At 43.1% G+C, this 24678-nt stretch overlaps 1 protein-coding gene across 1 annotated transcript; it reads right to left on the reverse strand.

Moving 5' to 3' along the window:
- Positions 1 to 5025: 5025 nt before the first annotated feature.
- On the reverse strand, positions 5026 to 15468 carry AMER2 (APC membrane recruitment protein 2). Its single transcript, XM_064645373.1, has 2 exons — positions 14551 to 15468; positions 5026 to 14376 (listed from the first exon to the last, which is right to left on the reverse strand). Exons 1-2 carry the CDS (start codon positions 15368 to 15370, stop codon positions 13499 to 13501), a joined length of 1698 nt encoding a protein of 565 aa, XP_064501443.1. The 5' UTR covers positions 15371 to 15468; the 3' UTR covers positions 5026 to 13498.
- Positions 15469 to 24678: the final 9210 nt, after the last annotated feature.

A 24678-nucleotide genomic window follows, 5' to 3' on the forward strand; every position in this document is an offset into this window, starting at 1 on the left:
GCTAAAGGATATCACAGCCAATCACTCCAATCTCTGCCCTGTTCTGCAGCCATTCTCCTTCATGAGCTGTGTTAAACAGCTCTGTAACAGCATCGGGGAGCCTCAAGAAGCCCTGCAGAGAAGCCCTAGGGAGGAAAGAGTAAGTTCAGTGATGCAGAATAAGATAAGGATAACAAGCAGCCTACAAACCTCAACAAAGTGGTCCTTACCTCTGCTCAGCAGCTGAGCCATAGCAGAGCATTTGTGATCCTCACTGCATGGGAACATTTCCGCAGCAGGGAGGTCCGACATGGCCACAGGAGCTGCAGGTTTGTAACCTCTTGAGGAAGCGTTGTAAGTCATGCTCCTGCACATAATCCTACTGGAGAAAAACAGATGTGACAACATTGAAATGAAATCCCAAGGGGGAGAGAGAAATTGGGGAGCTTGTTAAGAATCCCACTGCCATCTGGAAGGCAGGAAGAGGCAGGCATCTGTGAGAAAGTGCCATATCAGGGGAGAGCCTGGGTGCTTGCAGCTGGCACTCAAGAGGAAAGGATGAGGACTAGCTGATGGGCCTGGCCTGCCCTGGAAATCAGATGGGATGGTGAAAGGAAAGTTGGTTTTCATTTTCACTTCAGGGTATGTAGCAGAATCTAAAATAATCACCTCTGCTGATTGTTGTCCTTGGCAGGAGCAGTAACTTTGTGGCCCAAAGGATTTAACTGAAGATACAAAGGGGGAAATGAAAGCACATTGGGCTCTTGATTTGCTAATAAGAGTCTTTTGTGCTGCTAACTGGTTCAGAGCCATCTCCTAGGTCTTAACCCTTTACTCCTTAGTTGCCATGAAAACATGTTGTCTTCTTCGACTATGCATTTTTTTTTCAGAGGTAAGAACCGTTCTTTTTGAGCTTTTGCTAAGCTCCCATCATTGGTGCTAAATCTGGGACATGGAGAGGGAAGAGAAGGCCTATGCCATGGTAACAGATGCCTTTGAATTAGTAACTGGTTTTCTAGTAACTGATATTTTCTGTAATTCAGCCCAATGAACACCAGCTTAACACTGGCCTTCTCTTATGGAAATGAAGGACAAAAGGCTTTTGCTTTTGGTTAGTCATGTAAATCCTCCGATGAAGCCTATTCTACCAGAAGGGTAGTAAAAGGCTGTGCTATAAATAGTGCTGTGTGTTTGGCTGCGCTGAGGCAGAAATGTAAGGTTTCATAGCTCGGATTTAGGATCCTGGTCGTTTTGGAGCCAGGGGCTGACATTTGCCTTTGTGCTTGTGCTCTGATGTCTGTTTTGCTTTCTGAAGCAGTCATTTATTTTAAATCGGTCTGAATACATGTTACATCCTGAGAAAGAATTGAGATCTGGCATAGACAAGTTAACTTGACTGTGTAATCTGGTCCAACTGTTTTTCCATAAAACATGCGGATTTATGGTGTTTTCTATCAGACTCTAGGAAAAAAATACAGGCAAATTCAACAGCATGTAGTGCTGATAGACATAAATATTTTAAGCCCCTGAGAAAGCAGCAATAGGCAGCTCTGCAAAGGATGCAAGCACCATTTCTGCAGTTGCTGCATAGGAGTATTTCTTACTGATTTGAATTAAGCTGTTCAGATGCAGCAGGTCCATAATCAGACACTAAATCTGGCATGACAATGACTGGATATGGTCTAATTGGGAGGATCAAAAACTTAATTAGTTAACAGGGGAAAAAAAGACATCTATAAGCAAAAAAGTCGCAGGAGTGATTTCTTCACTAAAGTATTTCATTTTTGTATGACTTATTATCCATCAGTAAACAAAACCTATTAGTGCAGAACATGAAAGGTAGAAAGTCACAGAAAGACAGATATAGATGCAATATATCCCAATTGTAAAGACAGACCCAAACTAGCTAAATTCTTTTCTCTCTCTATTTTTCCTTAAGAAATACTCAGAACAATCCTGCTGATTGTTGTTTTCAACATTTTTCTGATCCTCCATATTACTTTAGGAGAACAGATTATTTTTTCATGTCCACTTTAGATTGTGGTCAGTATCCTCACAGCCATAATCAAAAGGAGGTTCTACATTACTCATATTTACTAGGACACATTTGTCTTTATTTATTCAAACATATTTTGTTGCAAAATTCATCTTTATAGGTGAACAAATGGAGCTGGGTAGGAATGGAATAGATTTGCTTTACATGACATACAGATTAAGCATAAATTCTGTCCTTAAAATAGTGTTTTGTCATAGGATTTTTGTTTTCTTTGCATTCTGCATGTCATGTCACTCTGCATGTTCCCAGCTCCATGCAAGGAGCTCAGCACCATTTGTTCCCACGCTGTGGTAGCCTACAGCTGAATATGTTCTTGAAGCACGTTGAGCCACATAGGTGCCCTGGAGGCAACCATTTCCCTGCGAAGCAAAAGAGGACACTGCTGCCCTCAAGGCTTCTGGCTGCCCCAGGTTTCACTGCCTCAACCTCTCCCACCACCTCCATGATTCTACCCAGTCAACCTCTGCTCATTCAAGACCTTTACCCAGAGGATCTTTACTCAAGTCTCTTCTCTGTCCAAGGGACTTATGAGTTTCAAGTGACACCAACAGAGAAGGCTGATGAGGCCAGAGGAAGGGCCTGTCCGTGAGTCCCACCACAACACATGGGAGAGCAGATCCAGCCATGTGATGCTTTTGAGCCTGCCTGGTCCAAGACCTTAAGTGATAGCAAAATTTCATCATGAAACCTCAGACCACAAGTTTTGAGCAAGACCACAGTTAGGTGCAGCTGATTTTGTGGATACAACTTTAAAATGTGGCATCTGCAGGCTTCTGTAAGTTGAGAAAGGAAGCAGTGGAAAAGGGACTCGGACCTCCCTGATCCAGGACAGTGCTCTGTCAGAAGGCACAAGCCCTCTCTCCCCTCTCTGATGGCAACCCTTGGCTCCAGGTCACCTCTCACTGGAGCTCACACAGGAGTGCTGCACAGAGCCACTTTGTGAAGGTACTTTGCATAAGGACACAGCGTCAGCATGGGTCATTTGTTAGTCTTCGGAGTAGCTGTGGGGAGTTGTACTTAAGTGACTCTTTGCATTTGTCTTAAGCTGGTAAAAATATACATATTGTTCAAGGACAAGTCTCCTTCATTAGTCAGAACAGGAGACTTCCTGCTCCCAAGATCTAAGTGAATACCTGATCCAAGTGCTAAGGGTCTTTGCAGAGCAAAAAGAGTGATGTGTCATTAGAGATGAAGCAGGTTCTTGGTCCTCAGCTGCCATAGCAGCACCCATGGCTGCTGAAATAACCCTTTGAAGAACCTTTGAGCCTCTTTCTCATCCCCCTCAGGGCACTGTGGAATGGTTTTAATTGGAAGCAGATGTGCAATGTGGTAGGTAGGAGCAAGTGGCTGCTCAATGTGAGCTCCTAGTAAACAACTCCTGTACAATCACTTTGAAAGGGAAAAATACCATGATTCAAGGGAAAGGGTTTAAAATGAGGCTAGTACTCACTGATGGTCAGCTGACTGGTCCATTAGACTTGCCAACACTCCTTACCAATTATTTGGAGTCAAGAATATTATCTTCTCTTTGTTGCTTGATAGATTTTGGATGCATCATTCATCTTCAATGAATGGGTCACAGAAAGATTTCCAAGTCATCACTTCCATTGCAAACACTTTTCCAGTAAGGTGGCCATGAAAGTCATAGAGATGTACCATAAGAAATGACTGATTTTGGTTTGAATTAGGGAGGGACTTTTAACTCAATATTAGAAACTTCATCTTGATTTCAAAAGGAATATTTGGGCTAAGTCTGGTTTCAGGAGATTTTTCAATTTTTTTCTGTCACAGTGGATGTGTCAGGTTACTGTCATCTAGTTTTGTGGAAGGTGGTGACAGCTGCATCACACATCTACAATTATCAAGATTCATAAGTTGTTGTACATCTGCCCTGCACTTCACTGAAACCCCTCTGTCCCCCAGAATCCCGGCAGCTATACTTGGACACAAGTAATCACTAGGCAATCTTCTGTGGCAGCAAGTTCAAACTATAACTCCTCTGCTTTCAGATGCATAGGATAAACAACATGAACATGCAATATGGGACACAGGCTGAGAAAGCCTGAATGTAAAACTGCTTGTGCATTAAATCACTGGGAAAAAACCTTTCTTCAGCCTCATTCCAGCTACTGGAAAGAGGAGTTACGCTTTTGTGAACATAGGATCAATTTATACTGTGTCACCATGTCCTGCTCCTTACTAGCATTAATGAGCTTTTCATACCTTTTGTTTTGTTATTGCCTGAAAACTCTTGAGGAGATTTTATGGCAGTACTTACTCTGGCAGGTTCAGTATCTTCCATGGGAGAACCCTTAGCAAGGCAGTGCTACTTAGCTAAGCAAAGTATTTTAACTTAAGGATTAAAACTTGACTGATGCAAATACTTCACGTGTTTTCTAAATGCAAGAAATTTAGAGAGGGTTGCAAAACAGAGGTTCTAATAAATGTCATTTCATAGTTATAGCAATGAAGTTCCAGTTTTAAAGGTGGGAAATGTAGCTTACAGCAGACTGTGTTTTCTGGCTGTCACACCAAAACTGCAACTCCAAAGTCAATTTGTGTCAAGAGAACCAGCTTCCCTGCTGGCTTCCCAACCGGGAGAAGCAGGAAACAAAACCGATTTAAAAAACAGAACGAAGCTCAGTCCATTTCATTGTCTAAGTTGTTTAAAGGGAAAGAAAAACCAAAACCAAACAAAAACTACATGCTGATGAAATGGAAGACCAGAAGACCAAAGCTCTCTTTTCTGAAAGCCCCCCTTTAAGTAACAAATTTAGTCTAGTTATTCTATGATGTTATTAGTAGAATTGCTAAAGGCATGTCTATATAAAAATCAAAGTGCACACGAGCCCAAATATTCTCTTTTATGGTATTTTGGTGACATAATTTCCTAATGTCTTGCTTTCAAAAGCCTAGTATTTTCCAGTGCACTGAATAGATTGGCTCCATCTCTAGCTCAAACATCAAAAAGTAACCTTCACATTCATCAATGAAAAGTGACAACTGGTTTTATTAACTGTATTCATTATAACACATGACAGTGGGAATATTTTTCACTGTTAAGATTTTTGAATGGAAGAAAAGTGCAGTTAGTCTGAGTTCCTTACATTCATTAGAAGCAAGACTATTGAAACCATCAACATTTACAATGACACATAAGCAAACACCAGAATCAGTGCCAATAAATACACAGAGTACCAAAATAAATATTTACAGAATTAAAAATATAATAAACACTGATTAGTATATCCTTGTGAACTGCCAGGGAAGAAAGACATCTATTGCTATCAGTTAAGTTGTAAATACATTAAGAATACAGTGATTCGAGGAGACACATACTCATCAAAGTTTGTAGAAGTGGAAAGGAGCAGAGTGTGTCTAACAGTCTCTGTTATAAAAACACTCCCCCGGAATGTTGTGAGCTTTCACTAAGAAAAAGTTGGTGCACACAGACTAGCCAGATTATTACCAAACCTTTTAGATAAGAGGAGAGGAGAGTTCTGGCTTTACTCACTCATTACCTTGAACAGGTCATATGCTACCTTATTGGGGGTGGCTGACACAAAATACGAGGGAAAATTGTAATTAACAGTGATCTGTCAGCTATAACACGTCTTATAGAAACAGGCTAAGTGACTTCTAACAGGACACATACGTCCCTTTCAGCACGTAGGAAACACCAAGAGCATTGGTTTGTCCCATGCAGTGTGGAGCAGTCCCTGCTACCATTTCCTCATGCATACTATGATGTTTAAGCAGAATTGGGCTGTCATTAAAGACTGAAGTCATAAAACACTGGATTTGTCAAATCTGTATTTTCCACCAACCACATTCATACCTCACCCCCCATTTCAACAGGACCACAAGCTTCAACACTAGAACTTTTCTGAGGCAGATTCTACTAACAGAGCAAGGAAAATTCAGATGGGATCAAATTATGGAGTTTTCACTCAACCTTAATAACAACTGACACCGCTAACAGATCCACTGATTTCAGAGAGAATACTAGTGGAATACGATATTGTCTAACTGTTACAATTTCACCCATGGCAGAGGATTTACTTTAATTAAAAAAAAAAAAAAAAAAGGAACAGCTTTAGTCTTGCTCTCTCTTTCGAAAAGCAGGATAATGTTGCTTTTATCAAGCCACGTGCCTAGTACTTGATAGTGCTGCTGCACTGTGTGTGCCACACTCCCTCCCCACTTGTCCTGGGGCTGCAAGGGTGCAGCCAGAGCTCCCCACCCTGCCTAGGGCTTGGGTCTTCACATCTTCCTGGAAAAATGAGGATGGAAGAGCAGTGAGATGCCATGAATCAGTGCTGGGCTACAGAGGATTTGTGGACATTTCTGCGCTGAAACTGTCTTTAGAAACTAAAACACTGGGCACTGCTCAGGTGTTGATGAAAGCAGTCATACTGTAGTCCACTGGCGGGAGCACTGATTTCAGCACACGCAGTATCACACCAGCTCCTAACCCAGTGTAACACAGCAATCCAAGCACCAATGCAAGGAAAAAAGGACACAGATTTTACAGGCATATGTATAAATCTCTTTTTCCACAAGGACAAGAAGTTCAGCCCTTGCTTTCATTCCATCTCACAGACACTCTATCAACCCTCCCACTCCAGCACAGTACCACCACCCTGGCTTTTCCTGTTGTTGTCCAGCTGGGCTGACACCTGCACATGGTGACAGCCTGCACCTCTCTGCTGGGACCACATGGCAGGGTCAGACAGCAACTGCTCCCAGTAACTGGAGGTGCCTTGCTCCCCCAGTCCACAGGGTGCAGGTGAGTTAGGACACACCTTCCTGTCTGCTGCCATTAACCAATATTTTAAGAACAGGCTTAATTCAAAGCAGATTTAGCCAATTTTCTTCTATGAGCACATTATGTTCAAAGCTCCCAATGCATCTGCATAAAAAGCCCACGGAAACAACCCGATACCGATTTAGCAACTGTTTTGATGCAACATCATCCAAAATAATAAAAATCTGTTAAAGATCTTACCATTCAGTCCCTACATACTGATCCCCCTAACAACATATATTAAAAATGTGGCTGTGAAATAGTTAAAGGGAGGCTTCATTAGTTACCATATCAAACCACAAACAATAACAAAATAAGCAGGAGGTTTAGAACTGTGGAAAGGATCCTGTTCTTGCCATCAAGAGTTAAATTAAGGAAGCCAGTGATTGTGTTAGCTGTAATTTAAACATTCTGAGCACTGGAATTATGTGCAGGAGTGCAGCTTGTTAAGATGGAAAAACAATGGACAGACATGTTTTGCATTCAGATCAGTGAAAACACTACCACAGTAATATAAAAGACTGCACAAACACCTGAATAATGCTAATATTTGGAGGAAAAAAGGAAGACTTATTTAAGAAACACTTCCTATTTCCTTAAGATAAGAGATTAAGGACCTTTGCCAGTTCTTACTGGAAGCTTTGCCAGTTCTCAGTGGAAGCTCTGCCACAGCAGAACTGGACCTTGGAATGAGATTGTCATGTTGGCAAATGCCCATTTTCTAACTTTGTGGCCATAGCTGGTTTAGCTTTTATTGCAGACCATTGCTTGGAGCTGATGTCAAAGTAGATAAAGCAATCTTCTTCTTTTAGCCATTGCTACAAGAAGCCTTTCAGACTAGCAGTTGAATCTCCTTACCCTATGAGGTACATAACCTTTTCCTCTCTCCACTACAACTTTGGCTCTATTTATTTAAGTATGTACAGAAAGGAAAAAGGAAAGCAGTTCTTATCAAAGATAAAGAAAATCCGGGCACAGACTCCATAACAAACAGCTCCTGGGCTTTCCTACAAGAGTGACATGCTTCCCTGACAGATTTGTTAAATTGTCCACAACAGGAAAGTGGAGGGATGCATTCCATGCTATGCAAAATATCACTCAACATCCTCACCCATGTGTATGAGATCACACAGCAGAGATCTCCATTTTAAATATTTTTGCAGCTTATTCTGAGGGGAATTTAATTTTTTTTCAAGACCAAGAAGTAGAAGCAAAGATCTCCTGAAGAACACACTGACAGCAGCTCCTCTTTTCTAGTGCTGGAAGGCTAGATCAAAAATCTCAGTTTCCCAAGCAACTGCAGTATGGCTGAAAGGGAAAGAGAGATATAGAAGGAAAAAAGAAAAAAAGGGTCCTAGGCAATAGTATTCACTGTTTTGGATGGAGAAGTCTTCTAAGGCAAGAAGAGCTTTAACAACCTGCTTTTGCAGGAATAAAGACCCACACGATGTGGCTCAAGTAGGTATAGCTATTATTCCTTTGCATATGACAAGTTCTTCCATTTCTCTCTACATGAAATGGATGTAGGAAACACCAACTCAGTGCTGACTGTTCCTAGCTGAGATGCTCACAAGGAAGACAAGATGTGAACTAATGAGCTAAAAAAATTCTGTGAGTCAAATTAAAAATAAACTGTCCCCTGAACGCAAACAGCAAGACAGATTGAGATACCTCCTGCTCACAGTAAACAGCACGTGGACTCATGACAAGAGAACCCTGTCATCCCATCCCTCCCATCCCTCAGTGGAAGGGAGGGATGTTCAGCAGGAACCAGTCCCAGGCCACTGAAGACAGCTGACAGTGTATTTTCAGCACTGAATCTCAGAAGAGTCAATTGTTGTGCAGTTCTGCTCGGACACGTGGGGTTATGTCATTATAATGGGAGCATAAACAAAGGCGTGAAAAAAAAGGAAAAGCCAAAAGAAAACACAAAACCAAACCCCGCAGAAGCTGTCAAGTGTAAACTCTGCCAAGGCGCATTTCTGCAGTGTCTTTGAGTTGGTGTCAATTTGTTTTTCCATGACAGAAGCCTCAGCCTTTCATATCAGTAGCTATGAAAACACATTTTCAGGCCACCTTGCCTAGAGTCCCCCGTTGTGGCTGCTGGATAACCATCTGTCTTGTAAGTGGCTATTGTTACTGTGATCTGTCTCTTTTGTACCATTATCTTGCTCAAAAGCCTTTTCGGAAAGCAGTCCATTAGAGTAGGGAAAGAAAAACCTCGGTGCATGGCCATGCCGCAGAATCAATGGCTCCCTTTGATCTGCAAGCTCAGTCAGTACTAAAAATTTAAGAAACAACAAGGTTTTGCTTTGCTAAGCAAAGCCTGTTAATTTGGCTCATCTGCACTCATAGCATCTTACTGAAAATGCCATCTGTATCAGATGTTTTAAGACTTTGGTGCAATATTCACTTAGCTTAGATAAATAATTTAGTAAGAGTCATTAAAAAATAATCAGTGAATTAATTTTCATAGTGTACATCTATGCGTGTAATTTTCAAAATTCAGTCCTCTACTACCCTGAATGACGGTAGTGAGAATATTCACAGTGGATGAAGAAAATGCTGGTGATTGATGGAATTAGACTGAACATAGATTTTTCTTATCTTAGTCATAGAATTTTTTCTGAAATCTATTATATGTAGTTGAGTCCTATTACTGGCAAGAGCAAAATGCATATGCACTACATGGAAAATAAGACCTTTTATGTCTGTTGCAGGCCACACATATAGTACAGAAACTTAGCTCCTATCATGACAAAAGAAGTCCACAAAAACATCATTTCATGCTACCGAAGGGAAATCTTCTGTGCTGATATAAAGGACAGGAATGTATACCACTGAAATCACTGTAGCTAGCTATAAAACACTATGCAATATATAGAAAAACTCTAGGAATATATAAAATTTACCATTAGGGACCTGAAAGTGCAAAGAGTACACATAACTAAATACTGAGTCCTGATCTATAAAATCCTTTATGAACGGCATACAGCTGTTAATTACAAAGCATCATTCAGACCACCAAATAACAAATAAAACAAATTTTAAAAAGTATTGTTGAAGAAAATCAAAACAACGACAGCATTGGGAATGTGATCTTTGGGACTCAGAACACCATTTCTACCTCAATTCCTACCAAAGCCAAGAAAAATATATGCTTGAACAGGGTAACATAAATGAGAATGCAAGCCACAACATAATGCCTCAGGACTATTGCCTCTTTTTGTCTCAGCCTTTAAATCCAGGAAGCCATTAACTGTTTGTTCTTAGGCATCTCACAGTATTTTACGGGGATCTTTCAGGAATTAACTACAGGTCTAAAGAAAGCCTTTGAACCTCCTTCCCATGATTGTTTTAGGCATTGTGTGGAGTTATACAAATATATTTGTGTGAAAATTGAAAGCCCTAGTAAATATTAGATTTTCTATTACCTTTTGAAATAAAGAACATAGATGGCTTAAAGACAAAAGTGAATTTTATAAATACAAAGTTAATTTGAACATTGAATTTTGTCTTTACTCTCACATAACCATTACCCTGAATCAACGTCAGTATGCCACAATGATTCAAAATACTGACGCTCTACTACCAGCTACTTTCCTGTTTTCCTTTTAAGGATATGATTGTCCTTAAAATATGTACATAGCAAGCAGCCAAACAAACCACCAAGAGATTTGCAAAATGTACTTACACTGGGTATGCAATAGAAAGCTTGAGAGAGCGACTGGGGAGCACCTGGCATCGGCAGGCAGGGCGGCCGCCCTCCCACCCACGCTCGACTGCCAGCCCAGGGCTCCTCGCTCCAGGGGTTAGCACCGTGGGGGAAGCCGCCCACCAGCATGCAGAGGATGGAGGAAAAACATGGCAGAAAACAAAGGAGAGAGAGAAAAATGAAGGGAAGACAAAGCATTTTAATGATGGTTCGTGTTAATGGTTACGTGAGAGGGAGTTAGTCTAGTGTCATATTGGTTTCTCAATACAGACATGCCACAACGTGAACAAAAAACATATATGATGAATAATTTGCCACACACAAGTCCTGTACAGACGACAGCTGGTATCTCCTAGTGGTTTTAAAGATGCACCACTTCTACTACCTGTACTCACTGCTTCCAATTTTTATGGTACTACCCCCACATCCTCCCTCCCTCTCAACTTCCAGTACCCTATAGAATCTTTCAGCACAATTTGTCCTTAGAACAAAATGGGGAACTAGGATTTTTCTGCAGAGTTGTCATGCAAGGAAAGATGTGTCCCTTACAGTCGAGCAAAAACAAAAGAACAGAAAAAGGAATGTTAGATTTAGGGCTGAGGAGCAGGATAATATTCCATGTTCCGTACATACATCCTTTTGAGGGTATTTCAGCTTTAACTTTCTAAAATGCACAAGCAGAGTCAGGCCAAATGCAAATCCCTTTCTCAGGCGAAGGAAACCATCGCCAGCATGTTTGGAGACAGATCCCCTGAGCCTGTGCGTGGGAGCGGGCACGCATGGCTGCGCTCACATGAGCATGGTGCACATACCCTGGGAGGAGGTGCGTGTGACTACACATGCATATGTACAACACGACTGTGTGGGGAGGCATAGGGGAAACCACACACATACACATAAGAAAGAAAGCATATAAAATAATCTTCCTTGAAGTGTATTAAGGTTCTTTCTCAAACCATGAAAACATGGACTGGTCAGGAAAAACTAACACTTTCACTGGCGTGTTGCAACTCGGTATTAAATCCTGCAGCAATTTCAGGACTAGATGCCAATTTTACCTTTGTGACTCTAAGGTCATTTCCCCAGTGAACCATGAACCACACATATACATATATACAATTCTTATTATGGTATATCCCGGCTTTTTATGGTTTGCCTATAACCTTAATATCCTTCAAATGTATATTCTGTATATTTATTTTCCTTTTTTTCTTTTGATTTTAGAGACAATAAAACCAACTGCTATGTAAGATCAGACCCATTAGTTTCAGTGATGTGAATTTAGGATTCTCTGCATAATATAGACATGTATATTTTTAAAATGTATATTATTTTTTAGATACACTGGAGCATATATTTTATATTAAATGTGGTCTGATGATTAAATATGTATATCAAAATATTTTGTAAATACATAACATTTACCTTTAAACTTCAGTGAATTTTGGAGCTTTTTCAGTGTATCATAAAAATATGTCCTCAGGCACATTAAAACCCTATTAAATTTCTTTAAAATGTTGCCAATGCCCATGTACAGTAGCCACTATTTAAAAATGTCCTGGTCATTAATACATTTCTCATAAGATACAAGCTCATCAGACCATTTTATGCACCACTAGCTTACCATATTTTCTTTCTCTCTCTTAAAGTAAAATTATTCTGACATTATTAAGAATGAAAATAAAAAGCAACAAGAACCCAAACTTTCTTTAAATAGTCAAAAACTAATTTTATATATTTTAAAAAATAATACTTAAAAAACGCATTTCTTTGCTGGGTTCCTTCTCTGTAAGGTTTAAGCCCAGAGCAACTGTGTCTAAACCCCTGAAAATAGAGGTTTGCAGTGGCAGTGCTGTCAGAACCTCAGCTCTGAGCCATGGAATGTGCCACTAGGATAAAATCAGCACTTCAGACTTACTTATCTGGGGATGCATGAGCCCATACAAACCAGAGTTTTGCTCTAATTTAAGGTACTTACACAAAGTTCTATCATTTTAGAACTGTAAAATTATCTACCTATAAAAACTAACTTTTGCTTAAACTCTAGATAATAAGGACGGGTGACCTTTTTTTTCCATAAAAAATCTGTAGCATTGAGTAAATCTGCTAAAACATGTATATATTTACACATGGCGAAAGTTATTGTATAAATGTGGACAGTGTGTATATATTGGCATTTAGTAAAATGTTTCCCTGAACCTGATTGTATGCATTATCTGACAAGTATTGATGTAAACATCTGAATCTATGTCAGGTGTGTCTGTTACCCATTTACATTAGACCAGATCAAAACCAAACAGAGAGATAGACAAACAAAAATATGTTTTCCTGTTAGACAAGTCCACCTAACTCCTTAGTTAGCTCCTGCACACAAGTCAATCAAGTCTGCTGCTGAGCAGTGCTCTCGTTCCTACAGCAGGTAAAATACCTGTTAGGTTGGTTGTTTTTTGCTTGGCATTTTTTTCCAACATCTCGTAGAGCAAACATCATTTTCAGAGCCAGGCACCCACCCTTCACTCCTCCCCCAGAAATGATTAAAAGATAAGTGTATTGAAGAACCTCTCATGTGCTCCTTTTTGTAACTTTGTTCCTTTGAAGAACTCACGATACTGCTTTGCATGAGGAAGGATGGTCATTTAGGCTCATAATCCAAGTCCTACATCCAGAAAGGTGTGTAAAAATGAACCTCCCCAGAGTTTAGTGTTGCAGAAAAAAGATACAAATGTAAAAAAAAGTGCTCAAAAAGAAGTCGACTTTTTATATTCAGCCAAACAGTCCAGTAAGAAGAGATTCAGAATTGCAGGCCCACGGAGTACAGTGAAGGAAGCCTTTTAGGTGCCTTTCTTCAGGTGACGCAAAACTAATTCATTATCTGTGGTCCCATATGCAGACTTTCACATATTGACCTTGTTGTCTGTCTTTGTCTCCACCTCTCACTCAACTACTTTTTGGCACTGTCCTGGTACGTGGCAGCTTTCACTGTTGTCCCTGCTACGCCCCTGTTACTGACCCGGCGTACCAGTACTTTAGAGACAGGGATTTTTGTTCTGTGCATCTCGCTCTTGGCCAGGTGATGGTGTGCCACGTGATGGCTGTTACTGGCGTCTGCTCCATGGCTGGCAGGATGCGAGGAGAGGTGTTTAATGCTGATGGGTATCTTGGAGTCCTTCGCTGTGCTTGAGGGTGTTTTCAGTGAGCTCGTGGTTGTTATCGGCGACACGGGCTTGGAGCGTGGCACGCTGGTGACTTCTTCGTTCGTAGGCCCCACTGGTGGGTTCTCATCCGGCTCAGCATAGAGGTCGTAGAGAGCATCCCCACTGTAGCTGTCCCTGGGAATGGTTTCCTTCTGGATGCTTGTGGAACCATCTTCCTCAGGACCAGGGGTGGTGGAATCCCAGTAGCCCTCGTCACTGTTTGGGATGCCTTCATGTTGTTCCTTTTCTTTCCCCTTCTGCTCCTCTTTGTGGTTGACATGTATGGCAATCTGGTGGAGGTCACCACGCTTCACCACCACCCTATTCTGGGCCCCTTCGGTACCTCGGTTTTCCTTCAACTCCTCGGGCTTCTTTGTCCCTCCTCCACTTCCTCCTCCTTCTGCCTGAGTCTCGTCTTTCTGTGACAGCATATCCCAGAACTCCTGCAGGCAGGTGTCATCCACCTGGTCCGGGCTGGCCATCTCCTCCCCTCCTCCCTGGTAGGCCACCATGGTGGGGTGCTTCTTGGCGGCACCCAGCTTGCCGGCCACGGGGGTGCTCTTCTCGCAGACGCCACTCCCGCCGCCCACATCCTCCTCGTGGTCCGCAATAATATCTCCGCAGCCTGTAAGAGAGTCAAAGCTTTTCAGTGAAGTCACGTCAGCAAACATCAAACAAATACGATCAATCGACTGCTCTGAGGGTGGATCAACAGAGGAAGGGTCAGGGGCAGCTGCCGTCTCTTGACCGCTATCACAGTGAGGTTCAACAGGGGGGATAGTCGTTATTGGAATTTCACCTGTTATCGCCGCATCCTTCGCAGTCCCAACCTCTACGGCGCCTGGCTCCGGTCGCTCGCGACTGAGCTCCTCGAGTCGCCGCACGGCGGCGGCGGGGGCCGGCTCCTCCCGGTGCGGGGGGCTGCTGGCCCGGGGCTCCCCGCCGCCTGCTTCGGGCTCCTCAGCCTCGGCGGGCGCCTCGCCGCTGCGCTTCTCCCGCGGCAGCTCCGGCCCCGCGTCTCCCGCGCCGTTCGGGGTCTCAGACAAAGGTTTCGGCGTCTCCTCCTTGATGCACTCCAGGCTGGCGGTCAGGGACCCCGGCATGATAAGGCCGGACGGGATGTCCGAGGTTTCCCCCCTCTCCTCCTTGCCGTTTTTGTCCTTTTTGTGCCACCGCATGCTGCTGAAGATCCCCTTCAGCCCCTTCTTTTGTCTGCCGCCAGCGCGGGGCTCCGCGCCCTCCGCCTGCCTGCCGTTCTTCCTCAGTAGCGAGAAGAAGCTGTGCGACTTGCCCACCGCGCTGCCGGCGGGGCCGGCGGGGCCGCCGAGGCTGCCGGCCGGTCGCTCCTGCGCCTCCCGACCCTGGGGGTCGCCGCCGACCGGTTCCTCCTTCTTGCTGCTCTCCAGCACGGCGTCGGCCAAGCCGTCGTGCGTCCGGCTCCGCACCATCCCCGGCTTGCCGGCGCCCTTCCCCTCCCCGCCTCTGCTGCGCACCCCGAAGATGCTCGGCATGGTGCCCCCGGACTTCCTCCTCCTGAATAGCTTGAAGGCGGTTTTGTTAATCCTCCCCGACGGCTGCTCGGTGGCCGGGGGCTCGGCACAGTCGCAGTGCGAGTCCATGTCTGCCGCTGCCGCCGCCGCCGCGGCTTCCCCTCCGCCGCGGAGCGCGGTGCGATCCCTCACTGACAGCCCCGCCGCCGCCGCCGCCGCCGCCCGCCCGTCTCCATGGCAACAGGAAGGAGGGACGGAGGGGGATAAGCCGCTTTCCCTCCGCCGCCGCGGGCCCGATCCAGGCGGCCGCCGCCGCCCGCTCCGAGCCGAGCCGAGCCGAGCCGACCTGCGCCGCCGCAGCACCGCCGGCAGCGCCCCCGCCACGCCCGCCCCGCGGGCCTTACATAACGCGGCCCCTGCCCACTGCCTCACGCCGCCTCCCCCTCGCGCGGCCAGGCTCGCGGGTGCCCTGGGAAGGTGCAGGGCTCAGCTTTTATTTATGAGAGCGTTTTGCATCGCCGCTGTGTCCTCCCGGCACAGTCGCTCCGCGCCCCGGACCGCGGGCGTTGCGTGGCTGAGGCCGTGCGCTTCTGCGGCGCAGCGAAGCACCCGCAGCGCCGAGAGGAAAAGGGGCCGGTGGGGCTGCGGGTGGTGACAGTCTGCAGGTACCAGTGCACCACACGGCAGGAACAGACGGGTGGGAACATGGGACACCCAGACGGAACCCGGACTTAAATACCCCCGGGGGCAGAGGCAAAGGATGCCAAGTTCACCCCTCTCCCTTACTTCCCCACCTCCCACCTCACCAGGCTGACTCGCGCCATCCCTGTGTCCCTGTTTCTCCCCAGTGCCCCGAGGCCGCATGTCCCCACTGCCGACGGCCAGCGGGGAGCAGTGGTACAAGCTGGGGCACAGCCCAGCCCTCACCCCATTCGCCTCCCCTGCCGCGGAGGGGAAGGGCGGTGGCAGCCCCTACGCAAACCTTTTCCCAGACCCTGTATCCACTGCACAGTCATGGCACCCAAATCATGCCCATGATGAATTGCCAGGGATGATGGCCAGTAGTCCAAGGGCAGCTGGTGTCACCTTGACCACAAAATTTGTTAATCCTCATTAGCTGCAAATCTATCTCAGGTGCAAACAGAATAGGAATGGAATGGAATGGAATGGAATGGAATGGAATGGAATGGAATGGAATGGAATAGAATAGAATAGAATAGAATAGAATAGAATAGAATAGAATAGAATAGAATAGAATAGAATAGAATAGAATAGAATAGAATAGAATAGAATAGAATAGAATAGAATAGAATAGAGCAAAACAGTTGGAAGGGACCTCTAACAATCATCTAGTCCAACTGCCTGACCACTTCAGGGCTGACCAAAAGTTAAAGCATGTTATTAGGGGCATTGTCCAAATGCCTCTTCACTGACAGCATCTACCACCTCTCTAGGAAGCCTATTCACCTGTTTGACCACCCTTTTGATAAAGAACTCCTTCCTCTAAAGTCTGAACCTCTCCTGGCAAAGCTTTGAATCATTCCCACGCATCCTGTCACTGGATACCAAGAAGAAGAGCTCAACACTTCCTCTCTACTTCCCCTTCTCAGGAAGCTGTGGAGAGCAATGAGGTCACTTCTTAGTCTCCTTTTCTCCAAACTAGACAAACCTGGCCAGTCAGTAAAAGGTTTTGCCATTGACTTCACTGGTTGGAAAAATTAGTTGTGGCTTTTTTTTTTTTAACATCATCAGACATTCATTACATTCTCCCACGAGAGCAGGTTGAATTATCTGTTGTGAATAATTTATCCAGTGAATTTAGTCCTGTTCATGTATAAAGAGTGCCATTTGCATTCAGAATTACAAGTGTTCAATAAGAGCAATATGAGCACATCATTCAACTTACATGTCTTTCCTGCCTTCTGCAAGAGACAGAGGGAAGGACAGATGAGGCAGAAGCCAAGATATTGGCTGGAAGAGGAGGAGTGAGTTACGTTTTACAGAGTGGAGTTCATAAACGTGCCTAGCATCCAGAAGCCACTGGGACAACCATGACCAATAGGTGTAAGTTGCTCACCTTGAGTGTGCCTCCATCAATTGTTCCATGTCATGAGTTCCCCCATTACTTGATCATATTTCTGCTCTTTAAACAGCTGAAGGAAATTTGATAAAAAAAGTGAAAACACCAAATGCTCTTGAGCAAATGCAAATACACAGAGCCAGGTGTTCTTTCAAAATTTGAAAGAACAAAGTCTGATCATGTATCTTGGAAAAAAGTGGGAAAAAATGCTAATGAGTAGAACTGGGTCACATGGCTGAACTTACCAATTTTTGCACTTTCCTACTGGTGCTTTGCTACATTTCACCAATCCTTTATATTTCACAAGTTCTCCTTACTAGTGTTGAATCCAATGGAAGGAGATATAGAGATACAAAAGGCGGAGTCGAGCTGGCTTAAAGCTTCACAGCTGTACAGAACAGACAAGTTACTACGTCTTCTTTCTTTTTGTGTCAATATCTGTGGTGGATATGGTGGTGAACATATGATGGTGGAGTTTCAGCTTGTTTTTCAGTCAACCTAAAATCCAACTGTTAATGGAGGAAAGCGACTTGAGGTCAACCTGAAATTACTACTTGGGAAATGTTTTGACAAATTAATTTTTTTTCTGCACATTTCAGTATTATTTAAATAACCTTGAAGTACCTCTGGAAATGGATAGTCATTCTAAAATGAAAGGTTAAAGCACTGAATTTTCAAAGTGACAAATTAAATATTCCCATTTTTTCGTTTATCTTTTATTATTTTGATTTAACCTGAAGATAGCTATGGATTCATCATGAATTCATTTAGTCCCCTGAATTATGGTAGGGATTTCTTTATGGCTTCCCTTCGTCTCTGTAGGTCTAAAATCGAACTCTGCTTCTGTCAGTGAAAAGTGTCATAACTCTGTCTGCCTGGCAAGGGGGAAGAAAGACTGACAAACACCTTGCAAAGTGGAAGCAAACGGGCAGCTCTAATTTAAAAGCACACAGAGACTCCACAGCCATCAGGGAGCTCCTGGTGACATGCAGACAAGGGGCAACTGAGCAGCTGTGGTAGGAGAGCTGTTCCTACTGAATCCCCACAGCATGACTTAGCCTGAGGGGCATCTGACATGGTGGAAGGGATCCCATGCTGAGCTGCATGGCACAGCCACACCAGCAGGTTTATTCCAGCTGAAGGGGATATGGAAGAAGCTCTGTGGAAGAAATGTTCTCCGAGGCAGCTTTTTTTTCATGTTTAGACTGAGTATGAATGAAGAAAATCAGACAAGAAATGCTATATAACAAAATTATTCAAAAAGGGTAATTTAAAAAGTGTAGCATTTATAGGTACACATTTTTTAAAAAAGAAATTAAGGACTTTGAGGTGGAGTCTATTCTCTCCTTGTTCCCTGGACATACCCTACAGCTATTTTGGGCTGCTTGCTGAAGCTTACTGTCACAGCCTGCTGGTCCAGCTCTCAGCCTTGGTTCCACCACTGACCTGTGCTGTGATCCTCAGGAAGCCAGGGCTTTGCTTCATTTCAACAGAGGGTGCCTTCTCCAGTGACCCACAGGCACCACAGTCTTGTCCCAGCCTTACTCCTACAGAGTGCCAGAGCCGCAGGGGCACCCCCTGCAGCTGGAGCCATCAGGTGAAACAGCATCAGCATCAGCAGTAATTACAAACTAGCTGCAGAGACTCACCCTGCTTCTCCCCAGTGATTATACCAGGCAGACACTGTCAGATCCCCCAGAAACTGCGGTCTGTGGCACAGAATGAATACTGAATAACATCCTAGGATTCACCAAGTATGAATTAGTGATGGGGGTTACAGCTAGCAAATAATTTTGTCCCTCGTTTTGACAGAAACCCCATTTTTTTGGTATTTCAAGGCTGCCTCACGTGCTGAATGGGAGCACTGAGCACAGGCCGATAGGACAAAGCTGTTTGAACATCTCTGCGGGAGTTTTTCAGTTCATGCTTCATTTCTGCATAGGTTTAGTGACTCCAGAGAGTCAGGAGCAGCTGTCTCAATGTAATACCCAGGATATGCTCAGTTTTAAGCCAGAGTTTACCCATTTTTTTGCTGAAGTTCTTTACCTTTTTTTTTTTTTTGTTAGCATTCTCCATAATTGTGTTTCAACCATCACATATACTATAGAATCATAGAATCGTTTAGGTTAGAAAAGACCTTTAAGATCATTGAGTGCCACTGTTAGTTGTACATATGTATATATAATTCATGGGACTCAAAGAGGCTCCATCAATTTAAAACTTGTAGGTCCTCCTAACGATAAGCAGTGAATCACAGAAAGTGAATTGCAATGCTTTGGCCGGCACAGTACCTGCATCTGGGCCCCAGCTGGTGATGGGAGAAAGTCAGAAGGCTTTTAAAAAGCCCTAGATAATTTCCACATCAGGGTCTAGAAGTTAAGGATGAGTGCAGGGAGGCCCAGAGCAATAAGACATTAGTAGGGAAAGCTTACTACCTGAAAAGTTCCTTTGAACACAGCAGTTTCTTTTTACATGTGTGTTACTGCACAGATAAACTCTTCAATGCATTACAATAGCAGAAAATGGAAGAGATGCTGTTTGCTGGATTACAAAATCAATGGGCTCATTAGGGAAGACATAAGCACTGTCAGATGTCTGCTGATACCTTAAAATCTGCTTAGGGAGTGACTGGGACTAGAAAAAAAGAACAGTTAAAACTGGCAAAAAAATTCAGAAAAAGAAATGGGAAATTAAAGAATCCCTCTTATTTTCCATGTGAGCCTTCTTGCTGTAACACGTATCAGTGGCAAGTGCCTGCTCATACAGCTACAGCAGAAAAATGTCTGGGTTTCTAACATTTGCCACTCATTTGCATTTGTCTCCCAACAGATCCATGTCCTCTAAAACTGAATATTTCCTTCCTACCTCTCCAGTCCATGCGGCAGCACCTAGGACCTCTTTGGGACCACTTACTTTGTTACTCCTGCCTTTGTTTTCCCAGGTCAGACCATTTTCCACATCCTTTTCTGCAAACCAAACTTTCTCCAGCTGCAGAGGCATAAAGAGCGTAGATGTGCAGTTCAGCATATCCATTGCCTGGCCAACCCTTACTCAGAGACAGCTCAAATTTGGAGATGTCTCAGGGAAAAACTTTTTAAAAGAATCTAAAAAATGCAATATATGGAAGGAAGAATAAAAAGTGGCAAGTAGAAGATGAAGGATAAAGTGAATTTCCTATGCTCTATCAGACTGTCATCTCCACACAGGCTTCATGCTCACCAGAAACTGCCTGGTTAACATATGAAAAACTGTCATTGGGAAAATGTACTGGGAAAAAATCAGTGCAATGTACAAAGTTCATCATGACTGGGAGATGTCCATGTCCCTGTAAAATATCTCCCTTCTCCTGGGAGATAATAAACTGTCATTACTGTGTTTCATTGGCTGAAGAGCTGCAGTACTGGGAAGTGTTCAGTGAGCAGAACAAGACCTATTTCTCAAAATAGAGACCTGAACTCTATTTTCAGAAAATTACGTTAGAACTCCACAAGCGTATAGAATTTGAAAGCGCCTGCTGCAAAACTATGTAACTTAAGTAACCAGCATGTCCTCTAAACCTAAGAAATCACACAAACAAGTGCTGAGGTACAGATTCTTGAACAGGTAAACAATCATGACCTTTCGCAGCATAAATATGGAGGAAAGAAAAAGTCAGCCGCTAACTTTTCACATGTTTAAACACTGGTCCAGTCTAGCTAAATGGGAAGAAGTCTCATTTCATGAGCCTGGAAGACTGTGTGTTAGACCTGAGACCTTCTAGTGAGGACTTAAGTGGAAGAACACTTCTTGTTCTCACTAATAATATCCTTGGAGCAAAGGCCAGCAACTTCTTTGAATGTGAAAGGAATCCTGTGGGCACTGTGAGGTTTTCTTTTGTTACTGTCACTCAGCCTCAGCATCCCTCCTGGGTGCAATTTTATTGAAAAATAAAAAAAGTTCCGAAACCATTGGATGTTCAGGTTGAGCAAACCAATCATGGGGTTTCTGAAATCAAGTCAACAATCTCAGGTGAGGAATGATGAAGATACAGTAGTTCATCCAAGATTTTGGTAGGGTTTTTGTTGTTGAAACAACTTTTCTGTATAAATTTTTCTGTATAAATGTTTTGCTGTTTTAAAGAGAAAAATAGGAAAATAACAATAACTCTCCCTAAATGAAGCAAAATGTGAGCTAAGCCCCAAAGAAAATTATTGAATGTTTTCCAGTTCAGTCAACAGATTGAAAAAAATCAATTCTCTGCATACTATCTCTGTTATCCAACTGTTCTTCCCAACGCAAAACAAAAGGATTACAGCGAAATAAGGAAGCAACTGAGAAACTGAAAGGGGAAAATAGCCATCATTTGTCTTAAAGCGAAATACGAGCTAAAAATGCAGGCAGTGCATGTAGTCCCCCAAGGGACAGATTTACTTCTAATTAATAATATGTTAGTGCCCTAGCCCTCTGCATTAAAAAAACAAAACCCTTTAGATTAATTCTGCTGCAACAGTGTAGCCAGAACCTCTAAGAATTAACCCAGTCCAATCCCAGATTTACTTGCACTGTAATTACTGGAAATGTGGAGAGTATATTTTCTTCCATATACTGAATTGAAAAGAGAAAGGTTAAAAGAAAAATAAATCCCATAAATATGGGATTTTTAGGTGGACATACAGACATTCTTCTTAGGATGTTTGCTGTATTCCAGATATAATAAAAACTTAATTTTTATTTCTAATTGTGCTAGTTAAGTTTTTCTACTTCAAAAATAAATTAAAATGAAATCTTGGCTGTGCAGTCTCAGCAGACATTACAGATAACAGGACCACAGGAGGGATGGGTCTTCTCCACTATCTTTAATTAAAAGCCCAAACAAGAGTGTAAGCAGATTAGGGGGACCATGGGGAATACTGGGTCAGAATATGATTTTTGGAGGATGAAGACGCTGTTACTGAGAGGTAAGCATTCAGAAAACTTTCACTGCATAGGGGATGCCTGAGGTTTTTCCTCATCCCTGTACTACCTCAGCCCTTTCCATCGACTTCAGCAGAAATACTTCTGAGTAGTGTTAGTGAATGTCAAAGTCAGAAACAGACCCGTAATTAAAGATTCAGCCTCCCTAAATAGGATTCCTATATAGATGTGATCATATTACTTGTGCTTTTTTTTTATTAGTAGGAAATACTTCTCCAATTTGCCAGCAAAGCTACTGTGAGATTCAGCTGCTGCAGATAAATAATAAAAAAAAAGTCCTTTCATTACAAATACTGATAGATACATTATTAGTTTGATTTCCGGAGTGCTCTGTCTCGCTTTCCTTCTCTTCCCTCATTTCGCTGAGTATAAAGCAACCAGCCACTAGGTATAACATCAGTTGGAGGGGCTGAGTGCGAGCACCATGGTAGCATGTGGAAGTCTTTGGGCTCAAGTGAAAGGGCTGAGAGGGCAAATGTGAAAAAGACACCTGAGCACATGTGAAATACACAGGCTGTGAGGGAATTACTGAAGAACTTTGGGACCAAATCTGTGCCTTGCAATGTTGTGGGAAAGGAGAGAAAGGATTGTGATTTTTATTATTACAAATTTCCAAAACTAATGACAGAATTCACTGTCACTTTTTTTTCTGAGCCTGAAAACTGCAACTACTCCTGGATAGAAAAAGACAGTCTATATTTTCTGTTTAAAATTGGAAATATCTTCAGCATCTTCCAAACGATGGTTGACTATAAGATGCCATACAAAACTACCCCATGTGTTGTAGACCTGTAGGGACCACTGAATACCACTGCCTTAAACCAAAGGTTAGGTTTTGTCTCCCCATGCTTTAACCAGCTGCAGGATAAACAGCTGCATCTCAGCTAGTTAGCTTCAATACCCTTTCTCTAATGGGCCAAAAGACAGGTATTCTTATGGTGTGCTTTATTTCACCTGTTTTACAGGTCAGCTTAAGGGTGGATGAGGTAAATCTTATCCTAAAAGCTCTGAGCAAATCTTGAATGTTCAGAGAAAAACATCTAAGTTTGCTCAAATCGGCCCCCTCCTTAAATGTTTCAGTTCTTGTGGATTTTAAGTTGTTTCCTCACTTTCCCAAAAATATCAACCAACATTTTTCAGATTTTCCATTTGAAAAAAACATTGTTACACAGAAATAAAACATTTTCCATCATTTCTAATGCAAGCATGGGCATTGCTCAATGTATGTGCATGTGGCAGTGCCTTTTACTTGCACCAGAGGATCTACTAAGATGGTTGTGGGTTTGCAGCACTAGGACTCTGGTCAAAGTTACACCATGAGAAAGGTTTGGAGAAGCCTAGATTTTGGTTGTATTGTCCCTCAGAACTGTGAGAGTTTCTAAAGAATCTGACCCTGCTTGTTCTTTCTAGAAACGATGCCTTGATGCACATCAGTGAACTTGTTAGTTGGAGGCAGTCACAGGAATGCTGGTAGCTTGTAGAGAAGCACACGATTAATTTCCCACTCGGCACTTTCACTGATCTCTTTTTAATATTGGTCTCTGACGCCCTGCTTTCACTAAGGGGCATTGTGTTGTACATGTGATACAAATAACACCAGAGGTTTTTTTCCAAAGGGCTATTTTTGACAAGAGCTGTTGCTTTAATAGCAGATCGCTCGATCAATTCTAACTGAATGTCAGCTAAAGGACAGATTTCAGTTGCCTTTTTTTTCCCTTTTTTTCATCACTAAGAAAAAAGAAGCAGTGGGTGTTGATTTATGACAATGTTACTGAAATATCTAAAGAGTATAGTGCAGTTTAAGAATAGATTAGTACCAAGAGGAATAATCACTTGGACTTCCACTCCTGCTCTTCTTCTTGCTCAGACAAAACAGGTTTCCAGAGAAGTACCATTTGCACAAGGAGCATGTAAGAAATGTAGGATTAGGCCCTTTGAGTTGGCTGGTAGGGTACATGGTAGGCACAGCAAGCAACCCCCAGGCCCTTGGGACCTAGAAGGCTCTCCTCAGTGATGTTTCCACACACAATAGCTGGATTCAGCATCTACCAAGGATAACCCACCAAACCAGTGCTGGATCAGGGCCAGGGGCAAGAAAACTGGAAACCAGCGGCACAGGTTTTCCCAGTGTTGCTGACTAGTTGGGAAAAGCCCATTTCTCTTGATTCTTGGCCAGGGTATATCATCTCCTACTTCCAGCAAAACCAATGGGAAAACCATGCATCAATGCAAAAGATGTCATATCTATCAAATGGGGCAGTCAAGATCACCCACTCATTTCTGTGGATTTTTTCCATGGAACTTCACAAAAATAGGCTGACAGGTGGTCACAAAGCTCTGCTTGAACTCATGGATTACCAAGCCAGAAGGAAGCATCTTGTGGCTGTTAGATCTGCAGACTTGG

Source organism: Pseudopipra pipra, chromosome 2, assembly GCF_036250125.1.
Source record: "Pseudopipra pipra isolate bDixPip1 chromosome 2, bDixPip1.hap1, whole genome shotgun sequence".
Taxonomy (NCBI): domain Eukaryota; kingdom Metazoa; phylum Chordata; class Aves; order Passeriformes; family Pipridae; genus Pseudopipra; species Pseudopipra pipra.

Excerpts from the sequence above, each read along its gene's own strand:
- AMER2 (XM_064645373.1), bottom strand. The coding sequence starts at position 15,370 with ATGGACTCGCACTGCGACTGTGCCGAGCCCCCGGCCACCGAGCAGCCG. Across the intron at positions 14,377-14,550 it reads GAAGGATGCGGCGATAACAG|GCTGCGGAGATATTATTGCG; the intron begins GTGAAATTCCAA and ends ACTCTCTTACAG.